We start from the raw sequence: 19,086 nt of genomic DNA on the forward strand, positions 1-19,086 counted from the left end.
ATCCTGGATTAAAGCTGCAATGAGCCATTGATGCTCAATGAGTTTTCCACTGGTAAGTGCAGTTAGAGTAATCTGCATATGCAGCATTAATGACTTTCAGAGGAAAAGAAACTATTGAAACAGTGTTTAAATATGAGATTTAGGTTATCCTGGTTTTTTTCACTAGTGACAAATAAATGAAATTATTAAAGCTTGTTAATTCCACAAACCACAATTTATTCTGCTTTTACCACTGCAGAGAAATGAGATGAAGGAATTACTTGATTCCAGCTTTCTTTATGCAGATTTTAGGGTAGATGAAGAATATATCATAGGGGAGAGGCTGCATTATTTGCTGGTCATGTCTTCTTAAGATCTTTTACACTACTGGGTGTGGTAACCTGACTATGCAGCATATTAAATGACTGACAAAAAAATTACTAGCAATGAATATATGTTGTGCAATTGTGTTCCAGATCAAATTTGGCATTCTAAGGAACACATCATTATTTAAATGTACAAATGCAGTTAATCTGTGCAGAAAGATCTGTATCACCAAGTACTAAAAGCAATCAGGAACAACTGGCAGGCAAGCAATCTAGCATATGCCAGTTCTAGCCTTTAGTCATACATTCCTTTCATTAGTCATCAGTTTTACACCCTTTCTATTGTACCTTGAACTTTATTTTTTTGCTATCTTTTCGTGAACTTTATTTTTTCATTTTTTTATTTCCATAGTTACAGTAAAATTAAAAACTCGTGTTGGCTTATGAAATCTGTTCTCAGGGCTACAATTAGAATACAAAGGTACAGATATTTACTAAATTACCTTTTTTCCAGCAAAAGAAACTTCTACAAATGGATCTACCAGGTTTTTCTTGTCTGCTTCTCCTCCAAATAATTCCTTGACAGTTTGTGCAAAAGCATCATCCACTGGAGAAATGTCAAAAATTAAATTAAGGTAGTTGTTTTATTATTACTATTTTTATTTTATTATTATTACTATTATTATTCCTAAATAATAAATTGCCCATTGCAATCTTACCAAAATCAACCAGCTCACAGATCTAGGAAGAATAAAGTCTAGCCTGATAAGCAAAATTCAGAAGTGTTGCAGGTAAAAACTGAGAATTTTGGCTTAGGAGCAATTTTAAGAATATAGATTTTTCAAACATCATATGTAGTGCTGATGTGCTCCTGAATTTAAAGGCATCACTGTATTTGAAAAACATTATACATGTATTTGAAGACACTGCTATTTGGCACAGATATAGGGGAGAAAACATGCTAGCAAGGGATAAAAAGTCACCTATATTCTATTCTGAGCAGCTAGCACAAATAACTATTTCTAACAGTGTTCAAACACCAATGGACAAGTAGGGAGAAGTTGCATACTTTGTGGAATGTCCTCAGCCCTGTAGATTTTGAGAAGGAAAGTGACCCATCGAAGTGCAGTCCCAGCAGGTAATAAAAGATTGCTCTCCACATCATCACTTTCATTATCTCTCTCCCTTTTTTCAACCTGTTGGGGGATACAGTTGTAGACAAAAAAGACAAGGCAATGTAGAGAATTAGAATTAAGGTAATTAGCTAAACTGTTGATTAGCTAAAGACTGGTGTCAGTTTCATAATGAAGAATGAGATTGTACCAAATCATCAAGCCACAAAAATTTAATTCCAGCTAAACTATTTTACTTTCAGTTTTATCTCTAAAGTACCCAATTGCAGGAGCCCACTGTAATCACACTTTCAAAATCACCATCATCAGACTAAGATGACTTTGGCACATGTAAAATGCCAACTTCATGCAAATTTCATATTCATCTCATGAGAAGGCATTTATTACAATTAGGAAAAGCTTACAAGTCTGATATAACTTAGCAGAACTTACTGCTTCCTTATTTAAAAATAAACACACCACAAACAACTAGACATCTCCTTGTGATTTCAAGAAGTGTGAGAACAACAGAGAGGAACAGTTAATAGGAAACTAAAAGGCAATCTGCCATGGTTCTGGGAACCACATTATATTCACCTAAGGAGAACAGTATGCAAAAATATCAGGCAGGAAGAAAAGCAAAAATACAGGCAATGGTCTGGTAAGAAAAGCATTACAAGAAAAAATCACCTGTTTTCACCTTGACAGAACAGCTGACAGGAAGGATTGGATTATTTAAACTACCTGCTGCTTTCATCTGCATCAAATTACCTGTGCCTGACTTGTAATTACTGAGGGGTCTGATCTTCACCAGGAAATTTGGGTAGTACTCTGGTTTCTCTATGGGCTTGTCTATGTTTTGTAGTAGTGGAGACATTCCTGACTTAGTCCTGGAACTGGTATCAGTGGCTCTGCCTGCTTAGCTAAGCTAAGGAGAGTTACACATCAGCTTGCATGCAAAGCCAGGCTAACACATCTCTGCTGCCAGTACGTGAAGGAGCATCCATAAATGGTGGAGATTGCTTAACTGAGCAGAATAACCAAACAAGCTTTGAGTTAGCCACTTAGAACAGGATGAAACCACCAGTAGATTCTGTCTTCTCAGTACTGCTCACAGAACAAGTTATACAGTATTAAAACAATGTTGGGGGGACATAAATAAGTACCTGTGGGATGGAGAGTGGAAGAAAAACATTTAAATTCAACTTACTGGCGGCTCATCTCCAGTTCCCAGGACAAACATGCTGACTTTCATATAGCCTTTGGCTCCTGAATTTGTATCTTCAGGATCACTCAGCAAAAGCCATTTTCTCATGACTGCATGGCCTGAAACAAAACAAACATCACCACTGTCCCCAGTAATGCCCATTACAAAATGGCAGACATCATATAAGCTGTGAGCTATTTCAAAAGTATGCTTTATCCTAAATTGCACTAATTATTTAACAAAAAATCCTGTCCCAGACAGGTTTCAATAGAGTCATCCAAAACAAGAAATCTGGTGTCAAACTATTTTGGCATACTAGTTCAGGGATAGTTATCAAATGTTGCATTTTACAAATTTTAGGTCTTTGAAAAAAAGGGGCTTCTACTTCATTGTGAATTCACTGAAAAGAGTTATATATTGTTGGATATTTGGAAGTTAATACTTAAAGCAGCAAACTTAAATAACTTTACATTAAGTTTCTTCTCTTACTTTAGAAATTCAATGAAATGTTTCAACTTGTAGTTTCAAGGAAAGAAGTTCTGAAGTAACCATTACTTACCAGGCTCATCATAAACATAGCCAATGTCAATCTGAAATAAAGACCAAAGGCATTACCTCTGAAGAAATACCAAAACAGAAAAATGGTGGGGCAACTTCCCCCATGTTTTTCATGGGCAGTACTACATTGTTCTCTTGTCACAAACACAAGACAGTTTACATAGAATAATACTAGGAGGAGAAAGAGAAAATGTCTTACCCTGAAAAATGAGAGATTTCAAAGCGATAGAGCAGCCAAGAAGAAAATGCAAGAAAAGATAATATGTGTGGTTATTTTCTTATTTTCTTGGATCCCCAGTTTTTTCATTTACCAGAGACACAAGATGGGGCTGGCTTACTGCTTCTTGGATTCCCTACCCTCATTCATTATTTTATGTTCAGACAGGCTTATCAGAACACTTTTGTTCTTTCTTCCTGCTCAACATTTCATCTTTCAGTTCCAGAAGTGAATTTTTTTTAATGAATAATTTCCTTTTCTTTATTAAGAATTATGACCATTTCTCTCCCCAGTGTGTCAAATCTGGACGAGATTGCCTCATTCATTGGATCAGATTTTAAACATGTTCAGGAATGTAAGTATGTTTGCTCATGCAGTTGGGGCCAGTATTCCTTGCAGGTGAAATCTGAAAGGGTGATTTTCTAGACAGAATTACCCTTGTGGTTTCCTCTTGGAATGTGTGCCTGCAGGAACAGAGAGCAGCTGAGTGACGTGCTGTCACCTGCTTAGTGAATAATCAATCTTCCACACAGCAATACACCACTGACTCAATCACTAGAAATCACACAGAAAATAAGCAGTGAGAAGCAAAAAGCAATCAGGTTTGTGGCACAAAGTGTTTCATTTCCAAAAGAGCACTCTTCCCTCTTTGCATATTTTTGCAAAAAGCTGGTCTAGAGACCTCTTGAATTATGCAGTACCAAATAAGCAAGCAGAAGAGACAGCCAGTACTGAAAGTGTTGTAAGAGCTGATCCCAGCAGAACCATAGAAATGACTTTAACTAAATGAATTTTCCACCCCTGTTTTTGCTTAACTTCTGACCAAGGGAAGACCTCTCCACATTATTTGAGAATGTGTGTCTTTATGCCACCATACATACCACTATTCTGCCTATTAGCTACCTAATAAAATTATCTCTTCAAACCCTTCCTCACATCAAATAATCACCTGACCACAAAAGAAGAAAAAGTTGCCTGGATGCAAATTGGAGAACTTGGTATATAAATCACACAAAAATTTTTAACAATACTCCTCTACTCAATTAAAAAAACCTGCTTACTAGTGCTTTGGGCAAATGGTCTCTAGCTTGAGTAGCAAGACATCATCAGGTAATTCTTTGACCCCATGAAAAAGAAGTATAAATGTAAACATTTAAAACCCGTACTTAAAAATTTTCTCCCATTTTATTTCACTTAGTCCCGATATGGAGCTTTCTTCATACCCACCTTAAATTCACCCATCAGACAGTCTGCTCGTAGAGAGTGAGAATCATACACCTAAAAAGACAGAGGAGCATGAAACAGGAATGCTCCTAAACAAGCTGGGAAATGGCTACAGGTACGCAGCAGCCTTGTGAATATGCACTGGTTTTTCTTACCCGAATGCTAACGGTTTCATCGAGCAGCTCTAAAGGAGTCATGTGGACATTGTAGAAAAATATCTGTAAAGGTAAAAACAAGCAAAAAACCCTGTCTTAAGTGATAAACACATAATTTCTTTAACATAAAATGCAAAAACATTATTTTAAGAGGCATGTGAAGCATACCTGATACAGTACTTTCACCCCACCTTCTTGCTGGACATATTATGTGGTAACTTAGTGCAGAATGAAAAAGTGAATTCAGTAAATTAACTCAGTACAACTTCCATTTGAGCAAACACTGTCAGCATAACTGTGCTGCAAACTTCCAGCACTGCCCTTTGCTCCTTGCTCTGCACTTCATATTTTTCTCAGGCGAGCAACTTCAGAAACTATGAAGTTCATTACTAGAACATTAAATCCTGGTCTAACCATCACTGTTGTAGTTGTCAAAGGGGCCTTGTTAGGGTTAGTGGTGATAGTGATTTGTATTCCAGTTTTAGACTACTATGGATATTGAGACTGCCAAGGAATCATTTCAATATAAGGTGCAAACAACTTTCTGCCATCCCTATTTTATCCACGGCTTCATAAATTTTGACTGCTACCCACAGCTTAGTTCAAGTTTTAAAGTTTTATAAATTCCTTGGTCTTGCTTGTGCATGTTAAACATGCTTGCCATGCAATTCCAAAATCTTCTGAATTTTCTGCACATGCTCAGATAATGAGAGTCATCCTCAGCATTTTCTCTATTACACTTCAGGTTTGCAACATTAATCTTTCAGCTATGGGATCGTTCTTGTGTCCCTTAGCTGGTTTTGAATTCTCTCCTGTATTTCAGTGTGTTTGATGCACAGACCCCCTGCCTAGACAGAGAAATCTAGTGGTGCTTTTACAAAACACAGGTAGCAAGGAAGTGACATCTCCAGATTCTGTGGTAGTCCTACGGCATTGCACTGAGCACTCACCTGCACACACCACAGAGGTCAACAATGATTTCTAATTAACTTTTCTGAGATTTTTATAACCTGAACACAACTACTCAGTCATTCTGTCACATGGCAAACTGCACCAAAGAAAACATTCCATATGTCTCACATGAAGTTTGACTTCCTTCTAGTTAGCTTTATCTGCTAAGACTGTCAGTGACAGAGATGTGTTTAGTGATGTGAATACATAAAGAAAAGGACTGGGAATGGTATAATGCATGTTAGCCATAATTACCCATAAATATGACTAAAAATGTATTAATTGATCATAATGAAAATTGTATTAACTACTTCTCAACATTTGATAGCCTCAACACTTCAGCTAGCGTGTTCTTACACCACTTACTTCATCAAAAAATGGGTTATTCCCTCTTTTGATTCTTGTCCGGTGTGTCTGACCACAAACATGAACTTTGACTACTGGTTTTATGTTATTCCCAGGCAACTGACGACCTTCAATGACTCTAACACGAATCTGAAAAAAATCAAATATTTGTACTGATTTATTCTCTATATTATCAGTGATCCTGACCACAACAATTCCTTATTATACTAATGTTAGCCAACACCTGAAGTAGCTGACAGATTCAAACCAGACTTTGCAAGCTTAATTATGACGGTAATTAATTTTACAAGACAAGTAGCAGTTAATTATTTCACTGGGGTTTTTTCATTTGCCTTTACCATTTATTTTTAGAGCTGCTACAGCAGTTTGAAATCTGTACAACTATACAGCAAATAAGGCTCATCCCTATTTGAGTAAGAACTGTACAAAATCAGACCTCTGAGTAACAGGAACATCTGAGGAATAATTTTGAAATACTGGCTTTCAAATTAAGAGGCTAATTATCTCTGTGGTGCATTAGATAAGCTGACATTAAATTATGCTCAGGCTGTGTAAAAGCCTGTTATACTCAGCAGAAAAAGGGACCATGCAATATTTAATAAATCTAGTACCTGAAAATCTTGTGGTTTGTTAGAGAGGATTCTCCGTGTTTTCTTTCCTTTGGTGATGCGTTTAGCCAGCTGGGCTTCCTTTGTGCCACTTGGAACTGCTGGGGTGATACCACCAACTGGACCATCCAACCAATCCTCGTCACCTCCATCATCTTCTCCATCTCGGACAGCAAAAAACCAGTGCAATTAATAAATTAATAGCAGAACATGCTGTTGAAGTTACAGGAACAAGAGTTTGATATCCAAGAGTTCCAGTAAAATTCTATTATTAGTTCACATCAATAATGTTTTTGCCAACTACATTCTTCCAACTCCTTTTGAAAGCTAGTCATTCTAGCCTGCTTAAGAACAACTCATATCCTAACCAAACTAACTCTAGATCAGTCTCTCGTCTGGATGCAGAGTGTCTAATACAATTCCCATACATTTTTTTTAATCAACCAATTCAAGCAAAGCTGAGCTGTAATCCAACTAGTTCACAATTCACCACAAGGGATTCATTTTATTCCAGCTGAATAAACATTGCTTTTGAATGAATCTTGCTGTTTCCCAGCAGCAAGACTAGGCTATAGCACAGCATTGGTTTTTAGTTCAGAATCTTGAATGCACAAATACATTTAGGGTCTGCCATCCAAAATAAAACTGAATCCTTCTCTACAACATTTAAGTGTGGAATAAGTTTTTCAGTAAGGATCTTTGACAGCTCTGAAATCAGCATGCCTTTGTGGAAGACAGTTCTGCAACCACATGACACTATAATACTGAATCATACTCTGAGATTCCAGAATTGCAAAATAGGATCCATAAATATCTAGACCACAAAAGTGGCCACTTCCTTGTGTTTACAGCTTTTCTTAACTGGGCAGTGACTATGGTAAAATTTAGAGGAAGAATGAGCTGTGTCTGTGGTGGTTGGCATTAACAGAACATATTCTAACTTTATAAATTAAATTAGGCTGATGATCACTTTGTATAATCAAGTCCTTCATGGTCCTTGTAAGAGATGTATAAAACCAGAGATATTGACATGCTAAGTATTTTATAAGCAGAAGACCACACCCACCTCTCTAACATCTCTCAAAATGCATTTGCCTCAATGGATTCATGCAGCTAACTGATTACCCTAGCACTTAATTTTTAATTCCTGAAACTGAGCTGTAGCTGTCTCAGGGAAATTGATTTCATTTCATGGGAAATAGGTGTTTACAATAACTAACTAAAGTGTGTTTGATAATTCACACTGAAATTATTTCCATGCAGTTTCTGGATACTAGATAAAAAACTGCCATTTTTAATTTTATCTGTATGTTATAATTGAAAAAAGTTTAAAAGCTATCAAATAATCTCATAAAGGGGAATTTTTAGCCTTCAAGTCCACATTTCTATAAAATTACTTTGAAATGCAGTAATTCAACATACAACTTCTGTGTTTATATTACTTATCCTTTTGCTCTCCAAAACCAGCCTCTGAGAGAAGTTAGTGTAATCAAAATTTCCCTCCAGAAGACTCCTGATTTCAATTTTTTCCTTCTTATGTTACTATCTATCACCAAAAAATGGTCAAACTGATTTACTTCTCTAAAATAAATTTACATTTCTTAAACATTTATTAAACTTCCTTCTTTCTTCACAAACACAGCCTTGATATTAAGCTTATTATTTTCCAATCAACTGCAAAAGTTTTTTATTTCACAGTTCTTTTAAGAGTCTGGAAAACCAGATCTCAAAAATTCTCTCGGCAGAGAGAAGCCTGGTCAATATGATCTACAGCGAGACCAAAGAATATTTCCTATTGATCATAGTATTTCATCGCCTAGTCAAATATCAACCTAATATTAAACAGTGTCTTCCAAAACTTAATTGTTCTACAAGGGGAAAGAGGTTTAATGAATCAAGAAAATTTTTTCACCAAGCTCCCTGACATTGAAAGTAATAGATGGAACATCTCTGCTTTTTGGTTAGGCCTAGAATTGCAGCAGATAATTGCTGTTTCCTTGAGCATTCAAAAATCTTTTTCCCTAAACAAAAGCCATTTAGAAAAGTTTTTAAACAAATAGAGAAAATCATACTAAAATCCATTTTATGTCAGGAAATGGCAATTTTTTTTTTTACCTTCTAAATCATCCTTAATTTCTTTGAAATATCTATCTAGCAGTCTTGACATGCTTTCTTCTGGTGAACAGTGCTACTGAATCACCTTCTTGCCTTACCTTAAACAGCTCCTAGAGCTTTTAACAATAATATTCTGAGAAAAGGATGAAATACCTTCCTGTGCACTGGTCCCTCCTGGATCAGTTGGATTTGCAGGTCCAGCTGGTGGCTCGTATCCTACTACCAAATCAATTGTTGCCTATAGAGAAATGGTTTTTTATGTAGCCCACAGTATTCACAACAGTTGATTAAAAGCAGTAAGTTGTTCAAACTCTGTGCATGAACAGTTAACTATTCATTGGCACAACAGTTTTATTAGGTCTTAGCTACTAGTAAGTTAATAAACTATTATTAAGCTATATACACATGCAAACAATAAAGATTACACAAATTCAGCTAATGGACTAGGTTCTAAAATAATATCTAAGAAATGGAGTTGCTGTGTTTATATTTAGAAAAATCTGTCACAATACAAGCATGTAAGGTGTTCTACAAATGTTAGCTTTAGTTCCACAATATTCATGGCAGACAACGTGATATCCTAACTTTGCAGACAGAAAAGCAAAGGCAGTAGAGAAATAACACTATCTCATCAACAACTTAACAAGTCTGAACCATAACTAAATTTTCCTATCTGGCTTCTCTAATTGCTTGTTCAAATCTGCATCCTGGAAGAAAAACAGTACGTCATTTTCCATTCTAATTATAGAATTGTCCTTTTTCTGCTTGACTGTGGTTTTGGATTATTGAACTAGCCATTATTATTACTAGTTGCCAGAGTAACATGAGGAGTCAGCAAAAAAAGCCCAACCTTGTGACCAACTAATCATGATTTTAAACTGCAGCTGCTGAGACTGAAATTATGCTTAGAGTCTCTCATGACTGAGTACACCAGAATGCAGTATGAAGTGCCTTAGCAGCTACACTGCACAAACACAGTAAGGTCCCAGGTTCCAAACCTACTTAATTAATAACTAAGTTAATAAGCATTGAGATCTAAGCATGTGCTAAATCAAGTTCAGCAAGTTCTTGTGTAACTTTCTGAAGGGAGCTGGCAGTGAACATGTACTTGATCATGTGCTTTGACACAGGTAGCTGTTACAAAGCATATGGCAAAAAGGTGCATGTGGGAACTGCATCAGGTACTTGGAAAATGCACTTTTTCAACATCAGGCTGATTTCCATGCATACTCTGTGGTCCATATTATTTATAACACATAAATACAAATATATAATATATACAGAGAAAACAAAATTGTATAGACTTAATTATCTCTGGTTATAGATTTCCTCTGTCTGGAGCTTTTGCTAGACATTTCCAAGAATTAAATTGTTATTAGCCCTGTTGCTGGAGCATTTTGATCAAGAATACAGCAAAATAAGAAAATATAAGTTACTCACTCCAGTTTCTTGTCCCCTTTCATTCAGTAGAGGTATGAGTTTGAAGGGAAAAGATCTGCTTTGGTTACCTACAAGATCTTTCAGTGCTATGGATGCACTGCCAATTAATCTGGAATTAAATAAAAATCATTGTTAGAATGCAAATACATATCAAACAGGGATTACCATTTTTCTTTTGCTAGCATCTGTTAGACAACAAAGTAACTCCAGCCATTACTTGAAAACTCAAAGCACAACAAAAGACCATTGCAAATGCCATGTAATGATTGTGTACTGCTAATTTTTTATTTCTGTTTCATTACACTCAAATGTTGGTGTTGGTGTTGTTCAGTGAACATAAACTAGGTACAACAGCTGTTGTACTACACAAAACAGACACAAAACCAGACACAACTACATCTTTTAATGAAAACAGTGAAACAGAACAAATGCAATCCACGTGCTTACTAGAGAACCACAAAATTAATCTTCTTGCTCATAATTCTGCATTTTGGAATAGGTTCATCTTCTCACTTCTAAATTCTCAGAATGTTTCTAATGGTTCTAGAGCAGTCTACCAAAGGAAGGTTTCAGAGGGATCTGATATGGATGGACTCTTCTGAGTCTACTTCTGCCTACTTTGGGACTGCATCTGTCCCTCCCACCCTCTCCCAGAAAGATGAAAATTGCATGTACTTTTAGCCCAAGAGACTACTTTTAGGCAAAATTTCTCAGTGTGGTACTGGTCTCATGATACCTGGCACTGTATTTCATTCCCATGGCATGTAGTAGCAGTTTACTCCCATACTGAAGTGGATTACTGGAATAACTGAGATTTTTTTTTTCAATTAAAAAAACACAAGATCATTTTACCCTGTAAATATTTCAAAGATCATGTGTCACAAATAAAATACCAGCTTTGCTGCCAAAGCAAAAAAAAAGATCTGTACACAAAGAATGTAACTGAGGTCCCCTGAAGTCACAGAGCTTTTTCATGGAGCAGCTAAGGATGCAAGGGTATTTTTTCACATGGAGCAAGAACACTATTATAGCTACTCTTCCATACTGTGTTACAAGAACATAAATTAATTTTTTGTAAAGTACATTAGGATACCTATATATAAAATATTAATTTCCTCCAAATAAACCTTCCGGATTTTACACATCACAACTTCTGTTCAGCTGCAGAAACTTACATATTTTGAGGTGCCATAGAAGGAGAAAAAAAGAGAAAGTATTTTCCTATGCACATTTGTAGAAAATTTATATAGACTTGACCTTTTGATTTGATATAAGCTTACTGGAGCTTATGGAGTGACTTCAAAAGAATTCAGAAGCCACCCAAAGTAATCTCAAATCAGCAGGATGAATGTTTCAGCAACCACACCCTCCCATCTGGTGACATTAACTCAAGAATTGCCATTCACCTGTAGTGCTTTTCAAATTTTGCACTGTACATTTCCATTTCTACATCTTCATCTGCCCTGTACAAATGATAACTGCACACATTTGAATGCCTAGTAACTGTTTTTAAAATAGTGATCCCTTTCAGCAGACTGAAGAGGGAATCAGTTACGCAGACTTCTTGCTGGCAACCAGCTGCCTCTATACATTGCCCCTCTATCTACATGCCTTCATTTCCCCCTCCTTTAGCAGGCTGGGCAACAACAGTCTCCAGTCTTTTTCCACTCTAACAAGACTGAGAAATTTAATATTCAAACTATAAACTCTCTTAGTCTACTTATAGACTTTAGCCAAATTTTAAGCTTTGGGCACTATTCTGCCCTTCCAAAAGTCGTCCTGCTCCCTGGGTTTGGGATGTTACACCTCTCCCTTATCAGAAGCACAGAACTGATGAGGTTGGAAGGAATCACTCATGATCATCTAGTCCAGTGCCTCTGCTCAAGCTTAGTCAGCTAGAACAGGTTTCCCATGACTATGTCCAGTCTGGTTTTGATCATAAGCTACTCAACGACTGAAGTAATACATTTCAAAGTAACAAGGAATGCCTCAAAGTCATCCTTAGGTTTCATCTTTGTCACTTTTCTTAGAGAAAGCCTTTTTTCTGACATGCTTCTCTCAGGTCTCTAATCTTTGGGCTAAGTCAGCTACATCAGACCTCAGGAGCTGTTGGGAGATCATGTCCATCAGCAGTTCATTGATGTTTAGTGCTTTGCTGCAAGGTCTGCTCCTATACTTCCCTCTGACAGGTAACTAGATCCCAGTTCTCTGCATGGCTACTGTGTTGGGTACACAACTCTGAACTCTTAAGACTTCACCTTCAGTCAGGATTGCATGTGACCTCTACCTGAAGCCATGACTTACAAGATGACAAGGACTCCTTTCCTTCCAGCACAGCTGGAAAGACTTTCTACCACCTGTTCATCATCAAAGGACACTGTTCTTTGCTGGACCTATTCCAGCTTTCTTCCTCTTGCCTGAGCAGATCAACATTTGTTCATTTAATTCCAGATCACACTAATTTCTGACACCATCAAATGGGACAGGTTCTGCTACTGGAATAGCTTAATGCATCCTTTGACCTTTTGTTCATCAGCTGTTTTAGCAGAAGACCAAAACAAATTAGTACTGTTTCTTAAATGTTTCACTACCTCTTTGGCCAACCCTAAGACTTCTACAAGTATAATGCCCAGTCAGTCTGATCTCTTAAACTTTTCCAGCTTTGCAGGAGTAAAGCAAAACCCCTGTTCTGCAAGCAGTTCAAACATTCTGGTGTACCACTGGAGATGACACAAAAAATAATTGTAAAATCCCTACTCAGAAGCTGATTTTGAACCTTACCAGGCCTACAACAGCTTCCCCACAGTGAGCAAAGGAAAATACCTAGTTTATAAGCATGAAATCAATGAACTACTGATGGTCAACTACTAAACACTGAGTTGCATTTGTGCCAAAGCCAATTAATCCATTAGTGCTTTGGTTAGCACTTCCTGCTAGCTGCCTAAATAACCCAGTGAAGTGAAACTCCACACCCATGTCTGGATCAGGAACTAACTCACAGTACCAACCATTTTATTATTCCTCTTGGTTTGAAGGTAGCAATATATACTAAAGTCATCAGCCTATCATGTCCTCTAGCTGCTTGCATGCTACTTCTACTGGAAGCCCCAAGGCTTAAATTACTAAAGAGTCAAGAATTTAAATAATTTTCATTTATTTTTAAGGGTATTTTGGCAGAGGTTTATATATATTATTCTCATCAGCAACTTGATTCTACGCTACAGTTACAATTACTGTACTCAAGCTTTCTTTCTCAGTGCGTGTATTTCATTACAAATTATGCTACAAGACCCAACACCCACCCTCTGTTATTCCTGCTATGTTTAATTATTTTTATTAAGAAAAACCTCTCTTTTATCTTTACTTATTTGATAATACTCTTTGCAAGAACAAACTTTAGTAAAGAAACAATTTTCTTCCTTGTTTTGAACAAGGAAGAAAAGCCCAGAACTGAATCTTAAACTGTCTGGATCTTGCATACAGTGGATGCAAGGAAATCCTGCAACTATGTACAGTCACACTGATGTGGAAAAGAATCCACACAAAAGGGTACAGCTGTAGGAGGATTTAAACAATCTGGAAATTATTTAACTATGAGAAACCCTTAGTAATGACTAAATAATTTGCTGCAGTGCTCATTTGTAGCTGCATTTTTCTGTTAGAGCAAAGGGTGTGCCCAATCTGTTTTTCCTGTCTCACTAGGTTACCAACTACACAAAGGACATGGGGAAACACTCAATCCCTGCTCATTCTCTTAACTTCACAGGGACAACTGACTTTACTGTGAGGTCTTTGGGACTTTTTAACTACAGAAAGATTTGTGTTCTGAGAATTTGAAATCTTTCTACTAACAGTATTAGATGTAATAGAAAACAGATGTGTTCTCTTTTCAAACATCTTTATGCCAGAAAATCTAACTAAGCATGAATCATATGAGTCCTCTGGTTTATTCCTATGATGTTCTTTCTGTATACAGTGGTTTGCTTTATTTATCTTTTCCAATTACTGTGACTTTTCTCCATGAAGAGCACTCATTAACCTATCTGCAAAAGTTTAGTGATCCTGTAAATGAAGCAGTAAATTTTCCCTCCTGGAAAACAAAGAAATGGAAAGATATCCAAATGTTCTTTCAGGCTTAATTTACAGAAACATGCCAAAGCAATGAGTTCAGTGCCTTGGCACAGTGCAAAAGCAGAATAACATCCACTGTACTCCTCCTCCAGGCATGTTTAAAAACAGACTGGATGAAAAGTTATATCAGCTTTTAGGAACAGGAAAATATCATGTCTTATACTGCAATCTTCTGCTCTGTTGCTCCACAGGTTCTGTAGTCACTTCTTGGGCCTAGGAACAGAGCAGGTGTCTGCAACTAGTCAGGACTAAAGAGCATGGGCCAGCAGAGTGTGCTGGCCAGGGGCTCTGGGAGTGAGCAGCACAGAGGGAGGCTGGCCTGAGAAACACAGGGCTCTGCCTATGGCTATAGACAGACAGTAGCAAAACATTTCAGAAAAAGTTGTCACTACTTTGAATGCAACAACAGCAATCCTCACTGCTTATTTTCCTTCAGAGGAAAGAAAATAGAGCCAAAGAAATGGTGTGGGTTCTTCTCATTGCTTGTTCTCGGGCAACAGAGGCCCCTAGACACGCTCTTTACACTCAAAAACTAAATCCAAATTAAATCTAGATTTTTAAAGAAAATATATAAACCCATGAATCTCTAAAGGGAAGACTGTTGATTTCAACTCAAATCCCACTTAGCTTAGACACCTAACACAGCTCCCAAGCTAATTGGTCTACTTGTCAATGTCAAAAGCAAACACTGGGTTTCTTAAACTGTCATTAGAGTAGCTCTCCATAGTAAGGACCTTAGATAGGCTCTGTGCTCCACCTTCCCAATCCTGCACTAGCATGCAGATAAACCATGGGCGTGTTATTTGCACACTCTTCCACTGAGCACTGTTTTGAAACGCTGCAGCACTTCAGACATGTATCTATTGACTTTTTCTTGAGTATTAAAAGAGGATACCATGAAAAAGCAGCAAGTCTTTGATATAGTAGTCCTAAATCTCTCTCCAAATCAGGAAATAGAATCAGTAATTCTAGAGAAATACAGGTTATGCATGCATGCAATTGCTAGGTGAGAAACTTATTCCACATTCCCTCCTTTCATGCACTCTTTCATCTAAATGTGAATGTTCATAAATACCAAATCTCTTCTGTTGTTACAGTGCTCTGCATCTTTAAAAGAACTACAAGATGCTCTTTCCTATTATCATGTTAAATTCAGGATGCCTGCTCATGTGTTTCTCACTTCTCACCCCCTTATCCTGTTTCCCTGCCAATATCCCTTCCAAACTCATCACACATTGCAAATGTGTGGAAGTTATAGAGGATCTATTTGCAAAGAGCATTACTTTGAAGGTACTACTCTGGCTTTGGTACAAACAACTTTCTGTGCATAAACCCAAAAATAGGCATTTGCACAAACTGGGGGTTAAGAGTTATAAATATGAGTCTAGATGATATTTTAAAATACAGTTTGAAGAAAACCAGCCACATGACTGCTTAACTTTGAACCCATGTACAGAGTGAAACATTTCAGGTGCTTCAGATAATCACTTTACTTTTTGATACATTATAAAGTCCATTACAAAAGTCTGACTACTGATAAGCTTTCCTATCTCAACTTTTGAGATCTCCCTAAAGTCAGAGGCATGCAATATATTCCTGCCTAACTGATCTGCAGGAATCTCAAGAATGAGAGACCTGAGGGCACTGGCTTGATTCACACTGATTTTATGACAGAGCTGTAGAGTGTTTTATGACAGAGCTTTAGAGTGTAAAAACCAGGATCCACATATTGGGAGGAGGTAGAGAGTAGTAAAGAAAAGCTAACAATGGAGTTGGGCTACTATGAGTAAACATGAATGTTTGCCTGAGACATGAAATCTGCCATGAAAAAAAGAAAAGATGACATGATCATACTTCCCTTCAGAATAGCAACAGAGAACACTACTTGGCATTGACAGAAAAGAGAGAGCACAGCAAAGACCAGCTATCAGTTCCATTTTCCCCCTGTACTTCAGTATTGAAAGTTGTGTTTAATACTGGGGTGGGGGAGGGTAGGGAGAGGGAAAGAAGGAACATACTTGTTTTGTCCAATTGTTTCAAAATCCTTCACAATAATTGTTAGGGAAGATGAATTATCCAGAGCAATTCCTTTCAAGTCAAATTCAACAATCTGAACAAAAAAAAAAATAAGACCAAACCCAAATTATAATGACAAGTTATGTAAAAATTACCAGCAGAGTAGCAGATACAATAAAATTATTCAGAAATAAATTTTGCATTTAGTGAGAGACCAAATCCAGCTTACATTTGTGAAAGTAAAGTAAAAAAAGCTCATAGCATGTATTTGATTTGCTAATTACTAGCAACAATAGCAAAATTAAATTGTTTAATTGTGACTCATCATTTCTTTTGCAGTTCCACTTCCTTACATTAACATACATATTGTCTTGTCATTCCTCTCCAATATTGGCTGAACTAAGTTGCTATTGAATTTAAACAAATAGTTGTGTGTTCCCTTTTGTTATAATTCTAATTACAAAATGTAAGAAAAATCTTTAACTTTCATTTATCTTTGTGAAAAAACACTGTGAAGAAAACATTTTCCCCAAGAAAAATATTCCTGAAGATGCAACATAAGACTAGGCCTACAAATAAACCATGAGGACTGTCAATACATAATTCCTTTTAATTCTGTATGGTTTTTCCTGGTACATAATAAATGATCCCATTACATTCCCATGCACTTGGCTAAACAATGGCGGAGTATCATTTTGATGGAAAGAAAGTGGGAACAAAACCAGGCCAAAACTCATCAGCTATCCATCTAATTGTACATTAACACATTGCTAATGAATTGTAATATATGGTGCAAGATGAATCCATTCAGCTGCATTTACTAACACCTTGACAGAACACATTGCACCAGATCCCTTTCCAACAACCTGCTCAGCTGCTGAAACTGACTTAATGACTTTACAAGCATGGTCTTGAAATGACCAAGGATTTATTTTAAAAAACATTACCTCATTCCAAACAGGATTGAGTTCATTTTCAATTTTCTTTGTTTTCTTTTTTTCATCTGCAAATACAAACAAAGCATGATTGTTTTTGCTAAAGCACTACAAAATAATAATATTTTTTCCTTTCCCTTTTCTAAAGAAGGTTTGAACTTAAAACCAAATGTTCCAATTGTTTTTACCTCTTCCAGAAGTTGCACGTTTTACAATCAAGAAGTCCCCTGGGCAATTTTAGTAGTTGAGGCTTTTTATTGTTTTGTTTAACCACAGCTAGCTGTATTTCCAAAAAGCAAAATAAATATTTAGATTTTGCAACCTTTTATGACCCTTAGCTTCACCTTCAATAATGATGAAAAAAGACAGACTAAAAGACTTGGAGATATCAAACCAAACAGTAACCTCTAAGTGATAGCAGTAAAGCACTACTTTTGAAAGTAGTAGAGAAAATGTGTAACATATGTACCATATTTGAGTTACAAAATATTTTGGAATGTTTAGCTCTGGAATAAAATCACATTGAAAAAAATTCTTAAGGAGATATGCTTACAATGTCAGCACTGTCTGGTTTAAAGAGCAAATATTAGAAGAAATATGCATGTATGTAAGAGGAAATGCAATCCTTCCTGAAAAAGGGGTTTCCAGAGGTTATGTAGATAGGACTTCACTGAACTTAACTAAAAATTAGCCTAAAAACTACAAAAATTGCAAATTTTCTATAGTTCATGGTAAAATTTGCAGTTGGGCAAGCTACAAATCATGAGAATAAGGGATGTAGAATATGGGATTAAACATAGCTTGGCATTATTTTTCCTGTTCAGTTACAATATTTAGCTCCAATGGAGGACAAGTCTTTTGACACTCAGAAGCACAAAAGAGCACAGACAGACACATAGCTCTTTAAACAGAGATTGCATATATTAGAGATAACAAGCACATTTAAGTGCAGGGTGTAAAGCAGCTGCTCATCTCCAAAATGCTCAGCCAGCACAAGAAGTCCAATCTTTAGACACACTCCACGTCTTTAAAGACTCCAGTAAAGATAAATGCATTTTTGGTATTTGAAGTTGTGACTGTACTTAGCCTGGGAAGCAAGAGTAAAGATATGCTAAATGGGCAAGTTCATATACCCACTGGTCAGGCTTGCTGACTGTGGTGGCCCTTTTATTGGATGAGAATGGGATGTACTGAAAAAATCAGCCCATGCTGCAAATTACAAGAACTGACTCCCATTTATGTAACAGGAATTGTCTACAATTCATACAGGATATTGACTCACATTGTAGGACAAAGTGCTTTCATAACATACCATACATTTTGACATTTTGACATGTTCTGCCTGACATTTTGCAGAAGAAAGCACTAATTACCAAACTAGTGAGAGAAATTCAACTTTATGCTATCTAATAGGAGACAAAGCATTTTCAAAACTGGCGATCCCAGAATAACTGGGGTTGGGCAGGGATATTCCAAGTCCCTCTAGAAGATGGGAGATGAAAAGATGTTTTCACTGCCGTGAAAAAAAGGAACAGTTACAGCTGTTTGTAAAAAGGATAGTAAATTACAGACCTGATCCTGATGGAACTAATGGATAAAAGTCCTATGATCCCTGCCTAAGCTAAAATGTAACTCTGAGTTCTGGTTTGAGCAACAGTCAGAACAACTCTTAACAAGGTGCTAAATTTTCCACTCTGAATTATCCATTTTCACAAAAGCAAGATTTATGTTTCCACTAATATGCAT

General features: G+C 36.7%; 1 protein-coding gene across 4 annotated transcripts in view; it reads right to left on the minus strand.

Annotated features, from left to right (window-relative positions):
- The window catches only part of MYOF (myoferlin), a 61,614-nt gene that overhangs the window by 38,200 nt on the left and 4,328 nt on the right, over nucleotides 1–19,086 (minus strand). For all 4 annotated transcript variants that reach the window (XM_063163499.1, XM_063163498.1, XM_063163497.1 and 1 more), the window contains exons 2-13: nucleotides 17,353–17,408; nucleotides 16,408–16,499; nucleotides 10,259–10,367; nucleotides 8,972–9,056; nucleotides 6,707–6,867; nucleotides 6,096–6,224; nucleotides 4,779–4,841; nucleotides 4,627–4,677; nucleotides 3,184–3,214; nucleotides 2,628–2,743; nucleotides 1,375–1,501; nucleotides 809–912 (exon numbers count right to left, since the gene is read on the minus strand). In XM_063163499.1, coding sequence (XP_063019569.1) covers nucleotides 809–912; nucleotides 1,375–1,501; nucleotides 2,628–2,743; nucleotides 3,184–3,214; nucleotides 4,627–4,677; nucleotides 4,779–4,841; nucleotides 6,096–6,224; nucleotides 6,707–6,867; nucleotides 8,972–9,056; nucleotides 10,259–10,367; nucleotides 16,408–16,499; nucleotides 17,353–17,408 — 1,124 coding nt within the window. The remainder of the gene's footprint in view (nucleotides 1–808; nucleotides 913–1,374; nucleotides 1,502–2,627; nucleotides 2,744–3,183; nucleotides 3,215–4,626; nucleotides 4,678–4,778; nucleotides 4,842–6,095; nucleotides 6,225–6,706; nucleotides 6,868–8,971; nucleotides 9,057–10,258; nucleotides 10,368–16,407; nucleotides 16,500–17,352; nucleotides 17,409–19,086) is intronic.

The sequence above is a fragment of the Melospiza melodia genome, chromosome 9, assembly GCF_035770615.1.
Source record: "Melospiza melodia melodia isolate bMelMel2 chromosome 9, bMelMel2.pri, whole genome shotgun sequence".
NCBI lineage: Eukaryota > Metazoa > Chordata > Aves > Passeriformes > Passerellidae > Melospiza > Melospiza melodia.